The 25,273-nt window shown below is 36.8% G+C and overlaps 1 protein-coding gene across 1 annotated transcript; it reads left to right on the top strand.

The window, feature by feature from the left end:
- Positions 1 to 16,293: 16,293 nt before the first annotated feature.
- On the top strand, positions 16,294 to 25,180 carry MS4A5 (membrane spanning 4-domains A5). Its single transcript, XM_003774019.4, has 5 exons — positions 16,294 to 16,547; positions 17,783 to 17,911; positions 21,021 to 21,077; positions 21,842 to 21,994; positions 25,051 to 25,180. The coding sequence occupies exons 1-5, from the start codon at positions 16,398 to 16,400 to the stop codon at positions 25,171 to 25,173; spliced, it is 612 nt and encodes a 203-aa protein (XP_003774067.1). The 5' UTR covers positions 16,294 to 16,397; the 3' UTR covers positions 25,174 to 25,180.
- Positions 25,181 to 25,273: the final 93 nt, after the last annotated feature.

Here is a 25,273-nt window from a genome sequence, read left to right as displayed (position 1 = left end):
GGAAGAGCTGCCAACAATTAGTGTATATGAAAAAAAAGAATTCCTTTTTGACAGGAACCAAAGATGAACAACTTGGGAGGACATTTTAAGAGACATTGAGAAGGTTGCTCCATCAATCCCTCATCAATGGAAGCATTCAAATACAAGCAGAATTTACTTGCTAGGGATACTGTATATGACATTGTTACTTTGAGTAAGAGTTGAAAAAATGACTTTTGAAGTCTCCTTTAACTCTTGGTTGTGAGGATTTTACGAAATCATTGTTTTAAATTTACTGTAAGGCATATGCATATCAACTGGCTAGATAGTATCAACTACCCAGGGCAGCCTCTTCTCAATACTGAGAGCTTGATGTGATGAATGAAAAATCCTGAAAGACAAAGTTGCTGGGTAATTAACAATTTGTTAACTAGGCTATCTAGTAATCAATTAATGTGGTTTCTTTAAGTAAAAAAAAAAAAAAAATGCTCAGTGGGGACCCTGAAAATTTTAAATAGCCCTTCTAAAAGGGAATTTCCTTGACAAGTGCAAATCAACTCTAATAAGTGGACATTGAATGAGGACGTGGTTCCTCCTACAGAGAACATAGCTTAATCATGAGACTCAAACACCTCTAATAATCTGGATAGGAGAATTCATCTCCATTCAAATCACTCTAGTTGATTTTTTCCTTCTTAAGCTAGGTCACCTAAACTCTAATGAAGGAATACCTTACCGGGGGTTCCTTTCCCCAGGGTAAGGACCGTCCAGTCTTGATTTTGTTAATACTTTAAACAGAAGTTAGATCTCCTAGCTGGGTAGGATCCCATCCAAAACTGAGGGCTAAGAGTAATCTCATCAGTCATATCCTTCACAGGCTAACTTTAACAAGAGTTGGATATTAAGAAAAAAACTGAAAAGAAAAACCTAGATCCCAATTTAATAATTGGTTATTAATATAATACTATCATAATTTCTCTCACTGAGAAAAATAAGTTCAAAACCAGAAAGTTATTTAAAGGGTAAGGAATCATAGCCAAAGGAGCCAGTTCATTATGAGATTTATTTGATATAAGGAATGGTAAAGTCCAATAAAATCTTACTGCTCCAATATAGTATATTCTTTTTTAATGACTAAACATTGTTACAAAAACAGCATCTGTCTCACCAAGGAAATCTTGTTGGTAAAGGGATAGTGCTGGGGGCATGGCCTGTGCTTCTCTATTAAAGGTTAAGAATTTACTTTGACTCAGGATCTGAAAGGCAATGAACAACACAGTTCTTAGAAAAGAAATCCCACCAATTACACAGACAATTTTGTTCATGGAAGAGAGGGAATTAATAAGAAATAGCTAGACCATAGACTTTTGAGGGAAATTTCTATCTCAATACAAATATACAATACAAATAAAATAATGACTTCCATATCCTAAAGATGCAATTCTTAAGAGTAACTAAGAGGAGACTCCTAGCAAAATGAGTAAAAGTTTGTATCTTAACATAACTTTCCAAAAGAAATACTACTACTACTACTACTACTACTACCACCACTACCACTACCTCTATAACTACTCCTGCTACTACTATCACTACTACTGCCCCTTTACCAACAAGGTTCTGCAATAAAGCCTACAATTCAACAATAACATAATAATAAAACACCATCAAGAAATTTTGGAATGGTTCAAAAATAGAATAAAAATTTTGAAATATAAAGAGCAGAAAAAATTAGAATAAAAATTAGGGCAAGAATTTGAGTTCTCATAGAAAAAAAAAAAAAACAAGAACAAAAAAGCAATGACAATTTAGAATTCATGACAGAAAATGTTCCCAAAATCTAACCAGTTCTAAAAAGGGAGTGGAAGATTTTGAAATAAAACATAGAGAAAGTAGAAAACAATGTAATAGAATAAAAAGTCAACAGTATTGGAAGAACAGGCATTTTCCCTATGAACCAAAGCAAATAACAATAAAGATGGAATATACATAGAAAATTTAAGGCACATAGAGCTCCCAGAAGAACACAATGCAATAAAAAGGCTTGAATATATTAATGCAAGGAATAATATTAGAAAATTGAGAACATTATTTGACCCCATATTTTTATACTCTGAATCCACATCCCTAAAATTATTCATTAAGTCCCTACCAATGTGCTCATTTTTAATAGTCAACCAGAGGACTCAATGAGTTCAAAGGCATAGTAAGAAAAACAGCAATAAAAAATATAAATCTGGAGCATACTCTCCTACAGATGCCCATAACACCCAGTGGGAAGAGTTCACACACATAGGAAACACAAGTAGAAAGGGGAAGAGGTGATACAGTCAATATGGATAAGTAAAAGAAGGACTTTTGCCAAATTCTGCCAACATGTTACTTGTAAGTAATTTTTGAAAGATAAACTTAATCTAATTCTAAAAGGTATAACCAACGAAAAGTCAAAATGAGTCATTTTTTTCAGCCCATTAAATAACTCATTAAAAATAAGAATTGGCTAAATGGTAAAAGAGGAACAAAACTATACTGAAGAAAATGATTCCTTAAAAATTAGAATTGGATAAGGAGAATTTAATGACTTCAAGAGACATCAATAATCAATCAAATCAAAAATCAATAGGAAAAAAATGTGAAAAAAAATGTCATTAGGAGAAAAAAACTAATCTGGAGAAATATTGAACTACCTGAAAGCCATGATTTAAAAAAAAAATCCTGGACATCTTATTTTTTTTTAATTATAAAGGAAAACTGCCCATATATCTTAGAATCAGAAATAAAAATAGAAATTGAAATAACCCACTGATCATCACCTGAAATAGATCTGAAAATGAAATTTTCTAGGAATATTACAGTCATATTCCAGAGCTCCAGGTCAAGAGAAAAAATATTGCAGTCAGTCAGAAATAATTCAAATACTATGGAGCCCTAGTCAGGATGACATAAACCTTAGCATTTACCATTATAGAGGAATAGAGGACTTGAAATATCATGTTCTATAAAGCACAGGAACTATGATTACAACCAAGAATAATAAACCCAACAAAATTAAATATAATCCTATGGGGGGATAAATACTTAATGAAATAAAGGACTTCCACACAAAATTCTGATAAAAGTACCAAAGGTTAATAGAACATCTGATATTTAAACACAGAACTCAAGAAAAAGCATAAAAAGGTAAACATGGGTGAAAAATCATAAGGAACTTAATAAAGTTAAACTGCTTACATCACCAAATGAGAAGATCATACATATAATCCCTAAGAATTTTATCATTATTGGAGCAATTGGAAGGCGTCTATTTATAAGGGTAAGAAAGAGAGTTATACTGGGAGAAGAGGGATCAGAAAGGAAAGATGGGGAAAATTATTTCTCAGAAAAGAGATACATGAGGAAGAGTTTTTACAGGGGAAGAGAAAATGGGAAGAGAGGGGAATGGGCAATGCTTGAACATCAATCACTCTTATTCAAACTATTCACAAAAGGAAGAATATATATATATATATATATATATATATATATATATATACACATACACACACAGGTGGGTATAGAAATTCATCCCACTCAGCTGAGGAGAAAAGGGGGCTATGAGAAAGGAGGGTACAGAAAACAGAACAGACTTTTCAGGAAATGCCAGGTTAAAAGAAACAAGAAGAGGGGAAAAAAAGAAACAAAAGTAGAGAAACCAATGTATATGGAACATACATGTAACAGAGACATAGGGCATTTGTGGCTAAGGCATGGACGTAAGAGACTCACATATAAATAGATATGGCCAAGATACAAAGGTAGAAGATGCCAGAAGGATGCTGCTCTCTCCTCTGCTTCTCAGGTCTGCTCTCCTCTGGCCTCCTCCTCTCTGCTACACTGTTCTGAGAGCTTCCACTAGCTGTTTGCTTTGATGTACACATCTATGTGCATTTTTCATGGCTACAGTTTTCCCTACCTCTATTCCAAGCTCAGTAGAAATCTCAGGTGAGGGTTTTACCAGGATTTCTTAGTTTAAAACCTACTGACTTTTCTCCGGTTCTTTTACAAACAGCATAACATTTCTTGCCCTAAGTCCATAAGAAATGGTCTTCTGCTTAGTGCCCTTAGAGTCTCAACTCTTAAAATCCTTTCATTTTTCTGGCAAATGGAGCTGATTTAGGTTTGAAAGACTCTTATCCCCACACTCATACATCAACAATTCTGAAAAGAAGATTTAAGCACCTAGAGTCACAGTTTAATAATTTCATTCTTTCAAAATGGTAAAGTCTTAAGAATTCTTCTTAGAACATCTCCACAGAGTAAGAGATAAATTCAGATATCTCAAAATTCCTCTCCAGACTTCAAGTCTCTCAGATTTGTGGCTAGATTCTGTATTTCACAAGTGTAGAATTTATCGTGATATTTGACAAACAGTAAGCAATTAAAACATGTTTATTAACTTGATTTGAACTGAAACTTCAGTTTTTTTCCATGACAGTTAACTTCTCAGGACTCTTTAGTAAAGAAATGCTCTTAATTATCTCTAGTAACTATTACAAATTACTTAGCACTAATATCTCTGTGCCTTGTCAGTTAGTGAGCAGTCACCCAGATTCTATTTTCTTTTTCTTCAGAGTAATGTCTCAAGTCTCTAGGGTAAACTGAAGTTATTCAGCTGAACTTACAAAGCAAAAAACCATTGTCTTAAATGCTCTCTTCTAAAAATGTCTCCCATTAACCATATCAAAATTATAAAAAAGTTCTTGGAAAAAAATAACAACAGAGATTACCCTAATCAGCAATCCTCTGACAGTAATGCAAAACAAAAATACAAAGAAACAGGATGCATGCTCACCAAAGGTGTTCATCACTGTCTCAAAAGAAATTTAGCATAGCATCTTCAGAAAAACAATGGACAATAGGTGGGGATGAAAGAGAGGAATGTACTTAATATTAATTGCAAAAGAAATACAAATTAAAACAATTCCATTTTACTTCACACCTAAGAAATAAGTAAAGAAAGAAATAGTAGATATTTTAAAAGTTGCAGGAAGACAGACTGTGAAACTGTCCATATGTTTTAGAAAAATGAAGAGTATTCATACTAAGTGAATCAGCAAAGTTCCTATGGACACCAAAATATTCATAGAAGCACTTTGGTTTTAGTAATAGAAGAATGGGAACAAAGTGAGAATCCACTAGCTAGAAAAAAATTTAAATCAACTGGGATATTTTAAACAATGGGAATACAATTTCAGCATAAGAAAAAAAAATTATAAATTTAGAGAAACATGAGAAGATATGTATTGAATGAAAGAGAACAAATAAATCAAAAGAATACAGAATGACTACAATAATGTATAAGAAAATCACACTAAAATACAACTAAATCCAATGAATGATGATATCCATTCTTGGTGTCAAAGAACAGATAACACTCATTATACAGATTCAAGACTACAGTTGTAAAGGCAAAATGTTGCCAAGATTTTATCAGTCTTTATTAATTTGTCAGAAAGATTTATTTATATTTTTCCATTGCTATCAGAGGGAATAATGGCAAATAAATGTCATAAAAAACATCAATAAAACTTAGGGGCACCAAGGATACAATTATTTCTTTTCTTTTCTTTTTTTTTTTTTTTTTTGAGGAGGCAATTGGGGTTAAGTGACTTGCTGAGGGTCACACAGCTAGGAAGTGTTAAATGTCTGAGGCCAGATTTAAACATAGGTCCTCCTGACTTCAGGGCTGGTGCTCTATTCACTGTACCACCTAGCTGCTTCATTGCAGGTGATTTCTGTTACAAATTAAAAATAACATCTTTGTTTTTTGAGGGTTTTTTTTAACTGTCTCTTTTTTTTTAAATAAAGCTTTTTATCTTCAAAACATATGCATGGATAATTATTCAACATTAACCCTTGCAAAACCTTGTGTCCCAGTTTTCCCTTTCCTTCCCTCATCCCCTCTCCTAGATGGCAAGTAATCCAATATATGTTAGACATGATAGAAGTATATGCTAAATCCAATATATGCAAAAATATTTATACAATTATCTTGCTGCACAAGAAAAATCAGATCAAACAGGAAAAAAATGAGAAAATAAAATGCAAGCCAACAACAACAAAAAAGAGAGAAAATGCTATGTTGTGAACTACCCTTCATTCCCAGAGTCTCTCTCTGGGTATAATTGGCTCTCTTCATCACAAGATCATGGAATGGTCTGAATCATCTCATTGTTGAAGGGAGCTGCGTCCATCAGAATTGATCATTATATAATCTTGTTGTGGTGATGTACAATGATCTTCTGGATCTGCTCATTTCACTTAGCATCAGTTCATGTAAGTCTCTCCAAGCATCTCTGAAATCATCCTGCTGATTTTTTCTTGTAGAACAATAATATTCCATAACATTCATATACCACAACTTATCTAGCCATTCTCCAATTGATGGATATCTACTCAATTTCCAGTTTCTTGCCACTATAAAAAGGGCTGCCACAAACATTTTGGCATATGTGGGTCCATTTCCTTCCTTTAAGATCTCTTTGGGATACAGACGTGGTAGTGAGATTGCTGGTTTGATAACCTTTTGGACATAGTTCCATGTTGTTCTCCTGAATGGCTGGATCCATTCACAACTCCACCAACAATGTATTAGTGTCCCAGTTTTCTCACAACCCCTCCAACATTCATCATTATCTTTTCCTGTCATCTTAGCCAACCTGAGAGGTGTATAGTAGTATCTCAGAGTTGTCTTAATTTGCATTTCTCTGATCAAAAGTGATTTAAAGCACCTTTTCATATGATTAGAAATTGTTTCAATTTCTTCATCTGAAAATTGTCTGTTCATATCCTTTGACCATTTATCAATTGGAGAATGGCTTGAATTTTTATAAATTTGAGCCAATTCTCTATATTTTAGAAAAGAGGTCTTTATCAGAATCCTTAAAAGTAAAAATGTTTTCCCAGTTTATTGCTTCCCTTCTAATCTTGTCTGCATTAGTTTTGTTTATACAAAAACTTTTTAACTTAATATAATCAAAATTATCTATTTTGTGTTCAATAATGAATTCCAGTTCTTCTGTGGTCACATTCATTCCTTCTCCACAGATCTGAGAGGTAAACTATCCTATTTTCTTCTAATTTGCTTATAATATCACTTTTTACGCCTAAATCATGAACCCATTTCGATCTTAGCTTGGTATATGTTATTACGTGTGGGTCAGTGTTTAGTTTCTGCCATACCAGTTTCCAATTTTCCCAGCAGCTTTTGTCAAATAGTGAGTTCTTATCCCAAAAGTCTTTGGATTTGTCGAACACTAGATTGCTATAGTTATTGACTATTTTGTTCTGTGTACCTAACCTATTCTACTAATAGACTACTCTATTTCTTAGCCAGTATCAAATGGAAAAACTACATCTTTGATAAACCATCTTCAGCCAAGTAATTCCACAGAATAACCATGAACTACATAATTTGTCAAATAGTTACCAAATAATCTATCAAATAATGTCTATGAAATGATAATCTACTGCATAATCATCTATTAAATAATATATTAAATAATGTAAGCCAGTGGTTCTCAAACTTTTGTTCTCAGTATCTTCATGTTGTTAAAAAAAAATTATCGAGGATCTGTTCAAAGAGTTTTTGTTCACATGGGTTATATTTATAGCTATTTACTATATTAGACATAAAAAATGATTTTGAATTTGTAGACCCTCTGAAAGGGTTTCAGAGACCCCAACAATTCTTTGGACTATACTTTGAGGACCACTGATGTAAGCTATGGAAAAGCAATTTCCATTTAAAAATCAATTTAACAAATGTCTATTAAGTGCTTTTTGTACTACTAGAGATATATTTATACTACAGTACTGGAGATAGAAAATGATATAAATTACATACAGTTTCTGATATAAGAAGCATCATCCATAAGTTAAAGCAATATTTCCTGGAATTATCCAGCTAATAACAAAATTCCAGTGGCTTTCTACTAATTCTACAATCAAATTAAGATTCTCCTTGGTATTTAAAGGTCTCTAACTACCATAACCACTCAAAAGTCTATTTATAGGTAGATGTGTAAAACTGTGGGTTTCAATTATGTACATCTTGCTATTTTTTAAATGTCTAATAAATTTAATTTTGAACTTTAAACCCTGTCCCAAGTTCTAATAGATTTGAGTCTTTTAGGGTTTTTTTTTGAAATACAGTGTCCAGATTTCTTTTTTTTTAAATCATGGATTTTAAGGAACTCACTAATTCTTAAATTATCTCTCCTTGACCTGTTTGTCAAGTCACTACTTTTGATAACAAGTATCATGTATTTTTTAATCTTTTGATTTTTTAATGATATTTATTGCTATTTTGTGGGATCATTGATTGTTGTTTGGTTTACTCTAGTTTTCCAGAGAAAGTCCTTGAGTAAATTTTAATACTTTCTTTTCTAAACTACTTATTCTCCTTAAAAACAGAGTTATTTCTTTTTTGTTAAATCTCTGGCTTCATTTTATCTAGGTATTCATGTGTATTTGTGAAAAAATCTGCCTTTCAAGTCTGTATCCAAAGGAAATCATAAAGGAGGAAAAAGGACTCACATGTACAAAAATGTTTGTGGCAGCTCTTTTTAGTGGTAGCAAAGAATTGGGAAATGAGAAGATGCCATCAATTGGGGAATGACAGAACAAGTTGTGGTAGATGAAGATAATGTAATATTATTTTTCTTTTTAAAAAATGATGAACAAGCTGATTTTAGAAAAGCCTGGAAAGATTTACAAGAACTGATGCTGAGCAAAATGAGCAGAACCAGGAATACCTAGTACACAATAACAGCAAGAACATGTGATAATCAATTATGAAAGACTTGGTTCTTCTCAATGATTCATTAGCAATCCAAAGCAATCCCAATAGACTTTTGGACAGAAAATGCCATCTGTATCTAGAAAAAATCTAAGGACACTGAATGTAAATCAACACATACTATATTCACTTCTTTTTTCTGTTTTTTTTTTTTTATCTCTCCCAGGGTTTTTCTCTTTTGTTCTCATTTTTCTCTTCCAACATGATTCATAAGGCAATATCTATTAAAAATAAATTTACTAGAAAAAAAGAGGGGAAAAAATCTGCATTTTCCTCTGAGTTTCCACTTAACATTGTTAGAGAATGACTTTTTCTTCTGTAATTTCTGGAGCTGCACAAATTTTAAATATCACTCAGTGTTTTCTTCAATTTACTTACCTATTAAAGTTTAATTCCCCAATTGGAGTTTTGTGCCAGTTTTCTACCCTCTATTGGGCTCTGGGTGGTGGGCTCAGCTTACTTGGTCTTACTCTGGATCCACTGGGTTCTTGCTCTGACCTCTATCTCCTGGGATTGGCCCCCCTGAATCTTTAAGTTCAGAGCACTGTTTTCTTCAAGACAGTTGGTAGGATCTCAGGACAAAGCATTAAAGACCTCAGACCTCTGGGCCCAGGTTGTTCTGGCCAAAGGACCACAGCGTCTCCCTGGCACTGCACCCTACAGGGCTCTGTCATCTCCTTGCAATTTTCTCCAGGAATCCTCTGTTTTTTCTCTGACAGGTTCTCTGGCTTTAGGTCCTAAATAGAGGTTTTCTGACAAGGTCAAGGTCTACAACCAGCTGCACTTTGGGATGAGGCAGATAACCTTTCTCCATCTCATAATGGGTCCCCTTGGTCCCTCTTACTATCTTGTCTCATTTCTAGTAAGACTGGAAAGTCACCCTGAGCTGCAACAGTTATGCTGATAGTTTCTTATTCCACACTTATTTAAGCAAAATATGTGTCAATGACTCATGCCAGTTTTTTTAGGGAGAAAAAAAAGAGAGTTGTAGAGTATATCATAATCAAACTAAATGCATGTGGAAGTAAATGGATGGTCAGATCTTAAGTTACCTAATTAATGGTTCTATTTCAAGATTGAGGAAAAGTCTCAAGTGGAACACTCAGGCACCTGGGAGGAATGGTTAAAACTTCACTAACTCATGAAGGCATTTATTTCTATTTGGTCTATTCTGATCTTCATGGACCTAACTTGGATCAGGTTGACTACCTTCTTAACTAAACTGTTCATTCTCCTTAAAATTTTCCTCCAAACTTTTTCTTCATTTTTAATCATTTCCTTAATTTTTTTCTAGATATTCATATTATAGTTGTGAAAAATCCTCATTTTTGCCTTTGACTTTCCTCTTGAAATTGCTATGAATTTTTTGAGTAAAATCTCCACAGATATAATAATTTTAATAGGTTTATTTTTTAATTTTGATAACTATTTTTTAGGCTTCTAGGTGGCACAATGGATAGAGTACTGGATCTGGAATTAGGAAGACCTAAATTCATATCCAGACTAACACAATTATTAGTTATGTGACATTACCTTTGCCTCAGTTTCCTCATCGGTATAATGGAAACATTTTATTTTAATTAAAAAATTTTTATTTTATTTTCATCTATAAAATAATAATAGCACTTAACTCCCAAGGTTGTTGTAGGGATAAAATGAGAAAACATAAAGTGCTTTTCAGTCAATTAGATGCTACATAAATGCTAGTAATTATTATTACTATTATATAAGAATAGTGTTTTCTTTCATTATCCTCCTCTCTGGCTTTAGTTCCTCAATAGAGGTTTTCTGATAAGGTCTATCATCAGCTGCACTTTGGCATGGGACAGATAGCCTTGCTTGATTTCACAGTGGGTCCCCTTCTTTAAGAAAAAATCCTTTGGCAATGTGGTTATTACGGCACTCCATGTACAATTAATTGAGGTAGTATCATCATTTTTATTATAATGGCATGGTCTGAACATTTTCATTCCACTTATTTAAACCCATTTTTATTTCTGCAAATCATATTTCATAGTTTTATTCAAATGTTTCCTGTGCTTGTCTTATTAGATTCCTAAATATTTTATACATTTTATAATTTTTAAATGAAATTTTTCTTTTGATAGTTTTCTGTTTTGTGATATTATATAGAAAGATTAATGATTTGTTGGGATATTTTGCCCTACCACTTTGCTTAAGATACTGTTTCTATTTTTTCTTCAGTTGAATTCCTACCATCATACTATTGTTATAAAAAAAAAAAAAGCAATAATATTAGATTCTTCTTTGCCTATGCTTACACCATCATTTTTTTTTCATCTTATTACTCTATTCAGCATTTCTAACACCATTATCAAATAATAGTCATGATATCACAAATGCTTTTTCCTTTCTTGATCTTAGTGGAAAGGCCTCTAAACTAATTTTTTTACAATATTAGCCCTCAGTTTAGATAGATACTATCTATTATATTGAGGAAAGGTTCATTTATTCTTGAAGTTTATATTTTTTAATGAGTATTGTATCTTATTTTTAAAATTTCTGAATAGTAGTGATATTTTCATGTGATTTTTATTGCTTTTATTATACTATTTTATGTTTGTAGGTTTTGTAATTTGGAACAAGTCAGTCATGCTTGGTATAAATCTCAACTTTTACGTGTATGTTGCTACATTTGCTATATTTGATGCTATAAAGCTTTATTTTAAAATTTTGCACCTATGTTCATGAGACACTGATTTATAGCTTTCTTTTTCTTTGATTTGTATCTGACTGTATCAAAATGATATTTGTATCATGGAAGTAAGTTTTCTATTTTCATCAAGCATTTACATAATATTTAATTCATTGTTCTTCAAATGTTTGATACAATTCCATTGCAAATCCATCAGGTTCTAGGGTTTTTCTTTTTCAGACTTCTTTATTATTTTCAACTTCTTTCTAAGATTAGATTACTTAAAATCTCCTTGTTTTGTTAACCTTAACTTTTCAAACTCTTTAGATACTCTTCTACTTTATTTAAATTGTCTCTTTTGTTGACATACAATTAGGTAAAAATATGTTCTAATAATTTCTTTTCTTTCTCATTTATTTCTTCTGATATCATCTTTTATATTTTCTATACTGACAATTTGGTTTCTCTCTCTTTTTTATCAAAATAGCTGGTAGCATACCTAATTTAGGAGTTTTTATAATAACAGGTCTTAGTTTCATTTATCAATTAAATGCTTACTGACTTATTTTTAGGTTTATTTAATGAACTTCAGAATTTCTATTTTGATATTTACTTATTAAAATTTGGGTTTTTTTCAAGTTATATATCTAATTAATTTTTTTGTCTTTTTCTTTTTTGTTGATTAAAGTATTTAAAGACATAATATTTCCCTAAAGACTAATTTGGTTGCATCTCAAAAGTTTTAGTATGTTATCTACTTCATTGGCAAAAGTTTTGGTTGTTTCTATGATTTGTGATTTGACCAAAAAAAATTTTAGGATTAAGTTATTTAGTCTCAAATGAATTTATAATAATTTCTTTAAATATTCTTTCTAATTCTTATTGTGTTATGGTCCTTAAAGGGCATTTTTAAAATTTGTGATTTTCTGCATTGTTTATACCCTATTGTATGCTCAATTTTTGTAAAATTGTCAGCATAGCTAAGAAATCTGTATAATCCTGTCCACTCCAATTCAATAAGTACCAATGATTTATCATATCTAACTTTTCTCAAATTGTATTCAGACCTTTGCTTTCTTCCCTCCTGTCATGAAATTAAGTTTTCCTTTATATTTAGGAGCCATGACATTCCCGGTGTCTCTCCCTCTTGTGGACACAAATATAAATTGCAGTCTAAACAAGGATTTGGTTTTTCTTTTTTTGGTGGGAGGAGGATTGGAGACACTGTGTTCTCTTAAAATGTCTTCCTCTTCCTCCTCCATCATCATCCAACCTCAGACCGGATGGGAGAAGGATGGCATACATGTGTGTCTGAGCTAGAACTGAACAAGCTGTGGGCATGAGGCCTGCCATACTTAGGGAGGAGGCTCTGACCCTCGGCCTCAGAAAGAGGCAGCTGAGGCCTCCTGGGCAAAGCCACACCTGGCCTCATCTCTTTGCCTGGGTGTCTGTCTTTCTGTCTCTCTGTCTCTTCCTCCCCTTTCCTCCCTTCCCCTCTGTCTGTCTTTCGCTAAGTCTATTTCTCTCCGTGTGTCTCTCTACTTGTGTCTCTCACACACACACACACACACACACACACACACACACACACTCTCACAACTGAAGGGAATGGAAAAAGAGACTGCGGAGGTCCCTTCCCACTCTACCCTTTCTCCACCCCCACCCCCCCATCCTCAGCTACCTCTTTAGTCTCACTGTCTAAGATACTGCCTCCTCCTCCTGGTCTCCCACCTACCGGTCCTAAGTAGCTGGCCCAGCAAAGTTAAGTGGGGGCAACTTTATGAAGTAACAGCTGTGATCCAGAGCTACTCCCAACCATATAGACAGGGGGAGAAAAAAAAAAAAGGAGGTTTATGGGGAGGGTGAGGGGGAAGAAATACAGGCAGAGCAGAGAAAGAGGAACAATGTGGTAGGTTTGGTGGGGTTCTCTCTCCAAGTGCAGGCCCTGAGTTCAAATTAGCCTCAGACTTTTATTTAGCCATGTGACCCTCAGCAAGTCAGTCTGCCTCCCTTCTTTTGTCCTTATCCTTATCCTTAAGGTGTCCTATCACCTTAAATGAAGGTGATAATTATACCTACCTCCCAAGGTTGTGATGAGGATCAAATAAGACAACATATATGTAAAGCATAAATGCTATTGTTATTATTAATATTATTATTAGGTCAGAAGGATGGGATAAGAACTCACTATTTAACAAAAATTGCTGGGAAAATTGGAAAACAGAATGGCAGAAACTAGGTATTGACTATCACCTAACACCATATACCAAGATAAGGTCAAAATGGGTTCATGATTTAAACATGAAGAGTGATACTATAAGCAAACTGGGAGAACAAGAATAATCTACCTCTAAGATCTGTGGAGACAAAGGAATTTATGGCCAAAGAAGAACTGAAGAACATTAAGAAATTCAAAATGAAAATTTTCCTTTAAAGATTAGAAGGGAAGTAGAAAACTGGGGAAAAAATTTTAATCCAAGAATTCTGATAAAGGCCTCATTTCTAAAATATATGGAGAATTTACTCAAATTTATAAGAATTCAAGCCATTCTCCAGTTGATAAATGGTAAAAGGATACAAACAGGCAATTTTCAGATAAAAAAATTAAAACCATTTCTAGTCATATGAAAAAAAAATGCTCTAAATCACGATTGATCAGAGAAATTTAAATTAAGAACTCTGAGGTACCACTTCACACCTCTCAGATTGGCTAAGATGACAAGAAAAGATAATGATGAATGTTGGAGAGGATGGGAAAACTGGGACACTAATATATTATTGGTAGAGTTGTGAAATGATCCAATCATTATAGAGAACAATGTGGAACTATGTCCAAAAGCCTATCAAACTGTGCATACCCTTTGATCCAGCTATCTCACTACTGGGTCTGCATCCTAAAAAGATCATAAAAGAGGGGAAAGGACCCACACATGCCAAAATGTTTGTGGCAGCCCTTTTTATAGTGGCAAGAAATTAGAAACTTAGTGGCTGCCCATCAGTTGGAGAATGGCTGAATAAGTTATAGTATATGAATGTTATGGAATATTATTGTTCTATAAGAAATGATCAGCAAAACAATGGGTGCAGTGCTTTGCCAGTTGTGCTTCCAACCTGCCTATAGCTTTTATAGGTTCCATTTTTAGGATTCCCTTAAAACACACAAATTTTCTGTGACTATTTCTGAACTTCATCCTATTTCTTATTGTTGTGGTGGGAAAGAATGTTGATGTATTCAATTGTTCAGTTATTTCAGTTGTGCCCCTTTCTTGGTAAGAGAAGTTTTATTTTGAGGTTTTCTTTGCAGATACCAGAAAAATTTTATAGATTTGGAAACTAAGGCAAGTAGGATGAAGTGATTCACTGAATGTCTGAAGCTTGATTTGAATTCAGGTCTTTTTGAGTCCAGATCTGGTGTTCTATCTATTGCATTAGAGTGACAACGTGTGTGTGTACATGTGTGTGTTTTACATGTACAAAGAAACTATTGTTATTATAATCTAGTCCAAAAATGTCATTCTGCTCATAAGGAAACTGAGACTTTGAGAGGGGAAGTGACTTTTCTAAAGTCACACAATTTTAAGGATTAGATACAAAATTTAAACTCAGATTTCCTGACCCCAAGTCTGGGTCTCCTTTCTCAACACAAGCTGTTTCTGCAGAGAAGATTGCTTAAATAGGATTAGCAATTTGGCTTTGGTCCCAGATACATTTTTTAAAAGACAGGGAGCAATAGGAACGTCTACCCTAACACATGGGAAATCAATCAGGAGGCAAAAATGCCCACCAGGAGCAAAGAATCATAGCTGCTCAATCCTGGAGAAAAGTGACTTCATTACAATTCCAGTTGACAAGGAATTTCATGAGAAAGATGCTGACCAACAGGCCTCTAAAAACTAAAAAAAGCTTTGTAGAATCTGAGATTTGGAAGGGCTTTCAAAGGCTGTCTCATCTAGCCCACACATACCCAACAAATGACCTTAGGTGGCTGAAATATTGAAGAAATTAAGATAGGAAACCAAGAAGTTCTTCATAAGTTGCACAGGAGAGGTATCCAGGAAAGGGGACAGAGCTTGGGACTGGGCCATGTTGGTCTGACTCTGCTGCTTCACTGGCACTTCCTTAAGAGATTAATAGCATGACGAATGTGGAAATGAACATATTTAGAATTGCACATGTTTAATCTATATCCTAATCACTTGCTATTTTGGGGAGGAGAGAGCTAAAGAGGGATGGAAAAAAAATTTAGACAAAAGGTTTTGCAAAGGTGAATGTTGAAAACTATCTTTGCATGTATTTGGAAAAAATAAAATACTGTTGAGAGAGAGAGAGAAAGAGAGAGAGAGAGAGAGAGAGAGAAAGAAACTATGGAAAAACCAGCAGATCCCTCTGGCAAAAGGAGGGCATCAAGATAAATGGCTTCCAAGGCCCCTTTCAGCCCTGACATCTTAGGACAAAGCATTCAGTACTCGTGCTCATTCTCAGAATGGAATGAGAAATTATCTGTCCTAGGAGATTTTCCTTCAAATCCCTCACCCGAAAAGAAGGTACTGAATGAGATGACATTGTTGAATTTAAAGTTCAAGGGGACCTCTGGGACAAGTTCTCTAGGGCAACACTCTCCTCATTGTCCAGATGAGGAAACAGAGTTGGAAAGGAAAGGATGCTTGCCTAAGAGCCATGTTAGAAGCCAGTAGGAGGGCTGAGAGTCCAGGCCTCCTCCACAACCTTCTGGAGGCTCCTTCTAGCTATAGCATTCCAGGGTTCCATGATACTATGACTCAATGAGTGAATGATTCTAATGCAATGTATAGCAATAGTCCAACTCTCCAGGTGAACCTGGCATAGGAGTGGAACATGATCTTGGCTGCGATGCCTGCCCACCAATTTTATTGACATTATTTCTGCCGTGGAATCAACGGCAGGACCATGGAATCCAAGCCGGCACCCACACCCAAATCAGTGTTCCTGCTGCTACCTCAGAAGGTTTTCAATGTCCAGAGTGGGCTAAAAACAACTGCTTTTGCCAAAAAAACCGGTATAGAACATTTCCTTCTTACAGAAATGAGGATCATGGGGGTAAGTCAGACCCCTGCTCTACTGTAATTCACAGAGCGAGGAAAAGAAAGGCCAAGGCTAAGGAGTTTACAATCTTAAGAAGGGAACTGATTCCAACTCTAGGTCAAAGGCTTACTGAATATTGGAAGTAATACAGTCACAGGCACAAATCTTTCTGGTTGATTGCTTACATAACAGGTTTCCACCCAGAATTATTGATATTCAATGTCTATATATAGCAAATAGGGAGAAAAAGGACATTTGTATTTGGGGCCAGAAAGCTGGTCTCATATAAGAGAAATGTTTGCCCAGTAAAGCTCTAAACTCCTAAGTCTAGGCCTTGTTGAGGAACTGGACTTGCTATCAAGCAAAGTAAAGAAGAGGGCCCTGACTCAGCCTGCCAATTCCTGAGATCTTGAGACTATCCTAGGGGCTAATCCAGGGTTCCACTGCTTCCTTAAGAACACTTGGGACCTTGCAATAACAGATATAGAATTAGGAGGAAAACAAAAGGTCATCAAGTCCAGCCCCCTCTCTGAGAAACTGAAGAACAGGTGCCCAAGGGACCACAGGTCAGAAAAAGCTGGGCCCTGCCTTGAAGCCATTTTCTGATTCCCAAACCAGGGAATATTCTTTCTCCTGTGCATCAGGAGTTTTTGCAGAAGCATTTATAAGTCCACAGCTGAGCCCCTAGTCGAGGTGCATTGAAATATTCTCCAAAACTTTCTCCCAGAAGAAAGAATGAAAGATTCCAGGCCCTAGACTGCTCTTGGCCTAGGTGAAACAGCTCTCCAGTGGGGTTATTATGTAGACTAGGGACCCAGAACACAAAACAAAGGTAGAGTTCTTCCTAGTAGAGAATGAGCCTAAGGGCATCACGCCCTAAGATCCCTTAGGCATGGGATCAGAGATTCAGGATTGGAAGGGACTTTAGAGGCAATTGAATCTAACCTCTTAAATGTACAATTAAGGAAACTGAGGCAGGGAGAACTAAAATGGCTCATCCAAAGGCACCCAAGAGTCAGCAGTCTTCCCAGTGGAAACTCCTGCCTTCTCACCTCAAGCTATCCTGGTCCTTGCTTCACACCTCCACCCAGAGCAGAATGAGAAGGTGGGAAAGCACAGCATGAGAAAGGGCAACAACATGGCAGAAACAAGACAGGCCCTCCAGGAGTTTCCAGAGGTCCCTAGACCAAACCCTCCAAGGGGTCCTCCCCGGAAGCAATTGCTGACCACGACGCTTTTTCTATTTCCAGGCTATTCAGGTCCTCATTGGTCTGATGAACTTTTGCTTTGGGGCAGTCTTCATTTTTACTCGTGTCTCTCCATACCCGCGTTTTCCCTTCATCTTTATTACGGGGTACCCATTCTGGGGAGCAGCATGTGTGAGTACTGTGGGCACAAAACCCCCCCAAACCTTAAGAAATTGGAAGAAGCTTGAGGCAAGGACTTTATACAAAAGGACCCAGAATTATAGCACTAGAGACTCCCTGTCTGCTCACACTTGGGCCGTGTCCCCAAGTCAGGCCTTCTGGACCTCTTGTCTGGATTCCAGAAACAGCTTCCAAATTGACCTCCTTGCCTCAAATCTCTCTCCACTTCAACCCACTTTCCTCTTTCCCACTCTCACCCCAACTCCCACAGCTTCCAAAGGGACATTCATAGATCCAGCCATGTCCATTTTCTGCTCAAACAGCTTTGAAAAAGAAGCAAATGCCTCATTTTATCATTTAAAAACTGACCACCTGGCAGATATTTCTCAGGTGACTGACATGTTACTTCCCTCTACAAACTCTGTCTTCCAGCCAAAAGTAGCCCTGCAAGTTCTTGTGATTGACGTTCCCCCTCTTACCTCCATTACTGAGCCATCTTCTTGTTCAAAAACTATCTCCCTCCCTAAAAGGCCTTTCCAGATTTCCCCTCTCTCTACTAATGGCCCAATCCACACAAGGATTCTAAGTAATTATTTCTGCCTGTCCATGGTGTTTCCCCTTGGAAGTTCCTTAAGGGTAACCCCAACACCCAAGAGAGTGCCTAAAACCCAATGTTTAATAAATATTTACTGACAGATTGATCGGATTTTGAAGGCTTTTGTTATTAATAGCAATAGTAGTGGTAATATTCTCATCCTAATCATCACTATATGCAAAAAGATCCCAGAATCTCAGAACTAGAAGGCATCTCAGTATATCTCATAGAATCTATACCAAAAAATAAATCATAAGAAAATCCTTCTAGCACCATAAGGTTTGCAAAGCATTTTACAAACATCATCTCACTTTATCTTCAACAGTCCTAAATATAGGTGCTCCTATAACCTCTACTTTACATATGAGGAAATTGAGGCAGACAGGTTGGCAGTAAGTGTCTGAGACTGCATATGAACTAGGGTTTTCCTCACTCCAAGCCCAGAATTCTGTTCCATCTTTATTACAAACTAGCTTTTAAGTGGTTATCCAACCTTTACTTGCGGGCCTTCCTTTTGCTGTGCACCTTTTATACTTTATTCTTTTCTCTCCCTTCCATCCCTTTCACCACCTCCAAGCAGGCTATAGTTAAGAAAGGATATATTTATATACACATGTGTAGATATATGCATACACACATACACAAACATATCTTTCCAAAACTGCTGACCCTTTGCTTTAATTATGCTCCTAACTTGCCTTGCTATTACTTAACCTCCCCCCACTTACATAGATCCCTCCCTTGTCTTCTTCCTGCACCCTTTGCTTCCCTGTCCACCCATCTCTCCCTCCTTATTTCTTTATAAATTTTAGAGGGTACTATCGCCTTCATAGTACATATGTAGTTTGCCTATTTAACCCACTCCCAATGTGAATAGGTTTTCAGAATTACAAGCCCTCCTCCCCTCTCTCTAATGCCTCTGTGTCTATTCTTCCTCTGTACCTCATTTGTATGACATAATTACTATTTTTACCTTAACTTTGCTGCATTCTTTTCTAGTTCTTTTGAATGTCAATAGAGATGATTCTTGGACCTGTGGTCTTTTATTGTAGTTGCTGATAAGTCTTATACAATTCTAAATGTAGCTTCAACTATTTTAATTGTGGTTTTTTGTTTGTTTATTTCTTGCAAAATGTTCTCTTTGACTTGGGTATTTCCAAAATTTGGCAATAATGTTCCTATGTGTTTTCCATAAAGGATCTCCTTGAAGTGGTAATTTGTAGATTTTTCTGTTTCTACTTTCCCCTCATATTCTATCACTCCAAGACAATTTTCTTGGATTATTTCTTGCATTATTGTGTCAAGGTCCTTTTTTGTTTTAATCACAACTTTCAGGCAGTCCAGTTATTCTTATATTTTGTCTTCTTGATCCATTCTCTAGATCTGTCATTTTTCTTTCTTTATAATCAGTTTTGTTATTTTTTGTTCTCTCATAGCTTTACTGCTTACCCTTGCCCAATTTTAATTTTCAAGGAGTTATTTTACTTTTTGAGACTCTATCTCCTTTTTTAGTTGGTTAACTTTTTTTATTATAATCTTGTTTTTCTTGGATGGTTTTTATTTGGTAGTTTTAGTTTTTCCTCAATATATTACATTTAATTTTAAAATTCTTTTTTGAGTTCTTCTATAAATTCTGTCTGAGCAGGGAGTTATTTCACATTACTCTTTGGGGTAGAAGCTATTTTTACTTCAATATCCTCCTCTGAAGATGTTTTCCTTGTTCCCATAGTATGTTTCTATGGTGTTCTTTCTTCATTGCCAATCCATTTTTAAAGAGGTATTAGTGTAAGCACTTCTAATCCTGGGGTGGGGATGGGGATGGTGTCTCTAGCTTCACTTCAGTTTTCCCCCCTGACAAGTAACCCCAAACCAAGAGCCCACAGCCAGCGGTATCCCTGACCCCTTCTCTGCACTCACAGATGTGCTGGTTCCTTCTCACCCAGTGCTGCATACTGCGGCACAGCACAGCTTGGCCTGGCCTGGCCTGGCATTCCCAATCAGTCAGGTTCCCTCAGTCTTCCCCAACTTAGACTCCAGATTCCACAAGCAATTTGGGAGGTGAAAGGCTCTGTGGTTTCTGCTGAGGCTCCAAAAGGGGGCCCTCTAGATGTTTCTGTTGAGCTAGCCTGGAGATGTTTCTTCAGATCTTCTCAGGTTGTATTTGGAGGACCCCTGTTCTACCCCAAGACTTCTTGATTCTTCACAAATCTATGTTTGCCCTGATGCACAAATTTGTTCTATTTGTGGGGGAAATCAGGAGAGCTTGAAATTTACCAATCTACTGCACCATCTTCCCAGAATCCTCCCCTTCTCCTTTTGAACAACCCCATTGACAAGCCTCTCTGAACCTTCTATTACCCCTTGCTCCCAGTTCTGTTTTCTGGGGCCAGGCTTCCCACTCTATCACAATGCCCTGAAGAGGAGGGAGGCTCCCTGGAATAAAGGGGCAGTCTTCCAGCAAGGAAAGCTGGCACAGAACCCCAACAGAGATTCTGCAAATTAATGGATTTTCTCTTTTCTTGACAGTACATTAATTCAGGATCCCTCTTAATCGCATTTGAAAGGAGAACTACAAGATATCTTGTAAGTTTCATTTCCTCTTAGTCACTTCAACATAAGAATGTTTAAATCCTAGCCCCACAAAGGGCTTCCCCAAAGGGCACTAGGGCCCAAAGCAGCAGCATGGTCTTACTGCCGATCTCCCACTGATCACATCACTGCTTCCCACTGTATTTCACAGCATCATAGAATGTTGGAGATGAAAGTAGTTTTCTTTAGCCTTTTCCTTTTATAGACCTACAGAGTTCCAGAGAAAGAATGAGCTGTCCCAGATGAAAGAATCAAAGGCAGAAAAAGAACCAGGTCTCAGGTGCTTCTAGATGGACATGTAAATGCTACCAGTCCCACCCTGTCCCCAAAAGTTTTCCATTCAGCTCCTGCCAAATAAGAATTCCAGTTCAATCTATTTCAAAAGCACAGTCTGGAGATGGGTTCCTTTAGCAGCCGATATTGTTTATAATTTTAACCGGTAGTAGGATACAGGAAGGTGTTTTTGTTTTTAATTTTGTTTTTTTAATCAGTATAAAGAGATAAAAAGTGGAATATTTACCAGAAAAGTCTAAAACCAAACATACTTAAGGAATAGATTGAATATCTGATCTTCATTGTGAAAACAGAAGGTTCAGTTAAAGCAATTTTCATGGAAATTGGATGTTTTGATGGACATGGAGGCTCTGCAAAGCCTAGTACTGGATTACTTGACAAATACTTAGAATCTTTCTGCCTCACATCTCCCCTAATCTACAAGGGCTAAGACTGATTTTCCAAACACTTTTCTTCTCTTTCAGGGACAAGTGAGTCTGATTGGGAACACAGTTAGCTCTGTGGCTGCACTGGTCGGGATAGTTCTCCTTGCGTTCGGCCTGGTTCTGGACAAGAACTACCTGTGTGGCTATGTTGGTGGAGGCACTATTTGTGCTGGAATCTCTATCATTTTAACTGTAAGTACCCAAAGTCCTCTAAGTGAATCTAAGTGGGTGAGCTGAATTCAGATTCCATTGGACCTCAAGATGGAGAGGTTAAAGACCCTGTTGTATGAAGTCAGAGGTCTTAAAGCTAGAAGGGTCTAGAAAATTCATCTGTTCTACTGTCACATTGCTTCAGAGATGAGATTACAGACTCAAAATCACACAGCAGAGCCAAGACTGGAACCCAGGGCCTCTGACTTATCCCACTAGGTCACTTCCAGTAGAAATGAATTCTATAGTTTTTGTGAAAGGATGGAAATTTGAGGAAACTGTATTAGGCAAAGTCAAGTTTCTTGTGGGTCCCATTTCTGGTAGACAAGCCACTTTCTAATTTTTCTGTGGAAGCTCCTTGCACTTAGGCAGGATAGCACTTACCATAATTTCTCTGGGTCATTTCACAAGATTCCAGATTCCAAGATTCCAAGAATCACGCACTTAAGATGTGCATGAACTTGCAACCAAGGTCTCCCTGACTCCAAGGCCAGATCTCCCTCTACTGGCCACACTCCCTTCTTCAGTCTGAATTTATAATAAGAATTCTGTTTGATCAACAACTCACAAGTTGTCCTCAATCATCCTGAGATTCAGATTGTGACATACCTCCCCTTCTTAGCTGTGGAAGTAGTAATTATTAGCATTCAATCTGCATTTTTTTTAAGATGAAAGTAATAATTGTGACATGACTCTTATCCCCACTTAGACATGTTAGTCCAGCAGTCACTCAATCAGAATTTACTAAATACCTATGTGCTAGGCACTAAGTTAAGCACTCTCCAAATGAGGGAGACAATTCACAGATTATGTACAAAGCAGCTATATACAGGATAAAGTAGGGAGGGAGATCTCAAAGGGAAGGCACCAAGGTAAAGCAGAACTGCTGAGGCTTTTTGCCTTCCAGGCTTGGGAGCTCCTATCCCCAGCACTAGAACAGAGTGCAGCTTCAATCATGCTGACTTAACTGACTGATTGGACTGGCTTGTGAATTAACAATAATGGTGACAATAACGAGCATTGGCAAGAGTGCCTACTATCTACATGCCAGGCACTGGACTAATCTCTGAATCTTCACAATAACCTTGGGAGCAGGTAGTTCTTTCAGTCACATCTGATTCTCTGTGACCCCACTAGGGGTTTTCTTGGCAGACACTCTGGACTGGTTTTGCCATTTCTTTCTCCAGTTCATTTTCTAGATGAAAAAACAGGCAGAGAGCTAAGTGACTTTTCCAGGGTCACCCAGCTAGGCGATGTCAATATGGGCACTCTCTGCCCTGCGGCACCCAGCTGCCTAAACTAAAATAGAGGTTCCATGATTTGCCCATGTCCATGCTGTGAGGCTCGATTGGAACTGAGGGTTCCTGATTTCAGGCCCAGCATTCTACACTGGTGGTCACCCATTCCTGTTCTTGATACCATCTGAACTCCTCTCCAGCACTGGGTACTGTGATGGCCCCTGGAATACTGTCCCAGCTCTCTCCTCATCCTCCTCCTTTACGGATGGCTCTTTTTGCTGGTTTTTCATCCATGCCCCATCCACTGACTATGACTGACTGCCGTGGCTCTGGAGGGATTCTCTCTTTACTCTCTTTACTTCTGCTCTCAAGGACAATCTTATCGGCTCTCATGAGTTCAATGATCATCTGTCTCTAAGCACATGAAACCCAGACCCATATATCAAAGCCTCATCATCTCTTTTCTGAGGTCCAGTTAGTTATCACCAACTGCACATTGGGCATTTGAAAAAGAAAGTCCTTTCAGAATCTCAAAATCAACATGTTCAAAACAGAAATTACTATCTTTGCCAAAAAACCCTCCCTTTTTCTGAGTTTTCCTGTGACTGTGGAAATCACTGTCACTTTCCCAGTTACCTACATTCAAAAAGTTAGTATCATTATTGACTCTTCAATTTCACTCGCCCCAAGGAGCCAAGCACTTGTCCTTCTCTCTATGACATCTCTTGCAAATGAACTTATCCAAATACAGTTTCAGGCCCATAGCATCTCTTGTTGGTATTAATGGAAAATCTTCCTCGATGGTTTCCTTGCCATCAGTCCTCCTGAATTCCAATCCATCTTCCACATGAGTGCCAGAGATTCCCTAAAGCACCATGCTACCTGGGACAGGAAGTTTCTTCATTTGGAATTCCCTAGAAAAATAAATTCAGGTCCTGTTCAAAAAAAGATACAAACAAAAGACTCAAAAGAGTCAGACACTGGGCTAGCACCGAGTACAAAAGGAGGAAAAAAGTGGAAAGGTTCCATAAACTCTTGTTTTGTTTCCTTTCTTCTTTCCAATCCAGATGAACCTAATTAATTAAAAAAGGGAGGAGTACAAAGAAAGCAATAAGTAAACAGTTTAGTACAAGAGGCAAAGCACTGACTTTGGGGTCACAAGACCTGGCTTTGAATCCCATCTTTGACACTCCTTAATGTATTTTTGGATGAGTCACTTCTCCCTGGAACTCAGTTTCCTTCCTCATTTTCCTATAAAATTTAAGGGTTGGGCTAAATTACCTCTGAGGCCCTTTCCAGCCTTGGTTCTAGAACCCCACATTCTCCTTGCACCCTGGAACAGTATGTATCCCCTGTGTCTAACCTGGTTCCTAGAATATAATGGTGGTTAAATAAATGTTTACTGATTGGATACCATACTGCAGGTAGCACGAATGACCTCATGAAATGAATCCAATTGAAATGAAATGAAATGAATATATGTCAAGTACGGTAACAGAGGCCCAAAATACAAAAGGAAAAAAAAAAAAAAAAAACCACCACAACTACCACCCCCCCTGCCTTCAAAGAGCAATCCACAAAAGAACAATGAACCAAATTCAGGTGCCTTTTTCCTCGGGTGGACCTGAGATGATTCCTCCCCAACAAATTGTAAAAACTTGATGGATGAATGGGTATATCCTCCCCTGACTCCCTGGTGAAGGGTCACCATCTCCCCAAACTAGATGTTGTTAGCTCTTCATGACCATAAGCTCAGGACTGTTTTTAATTCTATTATCATTTGGTTTCCATCTTTTGCAGGGGATTTTGGGTATGATGATGGTCTTCGCTGTCCTTGAACTCCTCATTTCTTTGTCTTACTCAGTATTCCGGCACAACTTGACCTGTGCTGAATCTGAGGATTGGTTTTCAATAGAAGTGTGAAAATAAGGATGTGTGGTGGCTCTCTTTGAGGTAGTTCTACTGTAATGGCCCGAGCTGAACAGAACAGAAGCTCCCTGGGGAAGAGCAGAGACTAGACCCT

Source organism: Sarcophilus harrisii, chromosome 6 (assembly GCF_902635505.1).
Source record: "Sarcophilus harrisii chromosome 6, mSarHar1.11, whole genome shotgun sequence".
Lineage (NCBI taxonomy): Eukaryota > Metazoa > Chordata > Mammalia > Dasyuromorphia > Dasyuridae > Sarcophilus > Sarcophilus harrisii.
The sequence above is the reverse complement of the archived record's forward strand: the minus strand, read 5'-3'. Positions and strand labels throughout refer to the sequence as shown.